General features: G+C 61.7%; 1 protein-coding gene across 1 annotated transcript in view; it reads right to left on the reverse strand.

Moving 5' to 3' along the window:
* Window positions 1-769: 769 nt before the first annotated feature.
* LOC108510341 (clusterin-like) overlaps window positions 770-2,192 on the reverse strand; it is a gene marked incomplete at its 5' end in the record, with an annotated part of 12,754 nt that continues 11,331 nt past the window's right edge. The window contains 2 exon segments of the mRNA XM_017840024.1: window positions 770-932; window positions 1,014-1,395. Coding sequence (XP_017695513.1) covers window positions 926-932; window positions 1,014-1,395 — 389 coding nt within the window.

Here is a 2,192-nt window from a genome sequence, read left to right on the forward strand (position 1 = left end):
TGGGGTGGGATTGGGCTGGGATTGGGGCTGGGACCCCCAACTTGATGCCCCCAGTAAAGTGGATCTGCCCCTGGATCACTCCGTGGGTGTCTGGGATGTTGGGATTTGGGGATCAGCAGGGGTGGGGAGGGACAGGGGCTGCTCCCCCCAGGGTGTTCCCAGCGGGAATTGTCCCTGGGATTGTTTCCTTGGGATCATCATCCAAGGGGGAACACCCCCCGGGACATCCCCTTTACAGGGAACCTCTCCCTGGCCCTTCCCAGTGGGATACAGACCCAGAGCCGGTTCTCCTGGAGGATTGGAGGCTCTGCCCCATTCCCAAGGGATCCGGGGTGGGATTGGGCTGGGATTGGGGCTGGGACCCCCGTCTGGATGCCCCCAATAAAATGGATCTGCCCCTGGATCACTCCGTGGGTGTCTGGGGGGGGATCCTGGTGGGATTTGGGGATCAGCGGGGATGGGGAGGGACAGGACCTGCTCCCCCCGGGATTTGTCCCCGGGATTGTTCCTTGGGATCACCATCCAGTTTTCCAATACCTGGGATGGCCCCGAGGCTGCTTTTTCCCACTTATTGGTTCAGGATGTCCCCAAACCCCGGGAAAGAAGATCCAAGGATTCAACTCTACCTTATCTGGGACCCCTGGGCGTGTGGGGGGTCCCCAATCCTCGTATCCCCCTAAATTTTCCAGTATCCAGGTACGGCCCCTAGGCTGCCTTTTCCCACTTCTTTTCCCCCGGGAATGCCCCAAAAACCTCAGGGAAGCAGCTCCAAGGATCCAACTCTACCTTTATTGTCAGTTTGGGACCCCCGGGCTGGGGGGTCCCGGCAGCAGGAGGGAGAAGAGGGGAGGGGGGGGCACAGCAACGGCGACAATTCCCGCTTGGAATGGGGCCGGAAGGGCTGCGGAGCCGCGGGATGGCCCGGCTACTCTCTGCGGGATGGAGGAGAGCAGGGAGTGAGCCCGGTGGGACCCCCCCACATTCCCGGTTTTCGGGGGGTTCCCCGGGCTCACATGGAGTTCTCCTTGTAGTGCCGGAGCGCCTGCTCGGCCACGATCTCCATGAATTTGGGATCGTCCCACGGGATGTGCCCCGGCACCGTCAGCGCCAGCGGCTCCGAGTCGAAGAGCTGGACGGTCACCTGAGTGTCCGGAGGGGCCGACGGATCCGAGGGATTCGGGGCCTTGGACAGCACCTGGGGAGAGGGAGAGGGATGGGATGGGAGCTCCGGGATGGGAGTTGTGGGATGGGAGATCTGGGATGGGAGCTCTGGGATGGGAGATCCAGGATGGGAGATCCAGGATGGGAGATCCAGGATGGGAGTTCCAGGATGGGAGATCCAGGATGGGAGATCCGGAATAGGAACTCTGGGATGGGAGCTCTGGGATGGGAACTCTGGGATGGGAGCTCTGGAATGGGAGCTCCGGGATGGGAGCTGTGGGATGGGAGATCTGGGATGGGAGATCTGGGATGGGAGCTCCGAGATGGGAGTTCTGGGATGGGAGCTCTGGGATGGGAGATCCAGGATGGGAGTTCTGGGATGGGAGATCCGGAATAGGAACTCTGGGATGGGAGCTCTGGGATGGGAGCTCTGGGATGGGAGCTCTGGGATGGGAGCTCCGGGATGGGAGCTGTGGGATGGGAGATCTGGGATGGGAGTTCTGGGATGGGACTTCCAGGATGGGAGCTGTGGGATGGGAGATCCAGGATGGGAGATCCGGAATAGGAACTCTGGGATGGGAGCTCTGGGATGGGAACTCTGGGATGGGAGCTCTGGGATGGGAGCTCTGGGATGGGAGCTCTGGGTTGGGAGCTCTGGGATGGGAGCTCTGGGATGGGAGTTCTGGGATGGGAGTTCCGGGATGGGAGATCCGGGTTGGGAGCTCTGGGATGGGAGCTCTGGGATGGGAGCTATAGGATGGGAGATCTGGGATGGGAGCTCCGAGATGGGAGTTCTGGGATGGGAGCTCTGGGATGGGAGATCCGGGATGGGAGTTCCGGGATGGGAGATCCGGGTTGGGAGCTCTGGGATGGGAGTTCTGGGATGGGACTTCCAGGATGGGAGTTCCAGGATGGGAGTTCCAGGATAGGAGCTCCGGAATGGGAACTCTGGGATGGGAGCTCTGGGATGGGAGCTCTGGGATGGGAGATCCGGGATGGGAGATCCGGGATGGGAGATCCGGGATGGGAGA

The sequence above is a fragment of the Lepidothrix coronata genome, unplaced genomic scaffold, assembly GCF_001604755.1.
Source record: "Lepidothrix coronata isolate B3197 unplaced genomic scaffold, Lepidothrix_coronata-1.0 Scaffold679, whole genome shotgun sequence".
Classification (NCBI taxonomy): domain Eukaryota; kingdom Metazoa; phylum Chordata; class Aves; order Passeriformes; family Pipridae; genus Lepidothrix; species Lepidothrix coronata.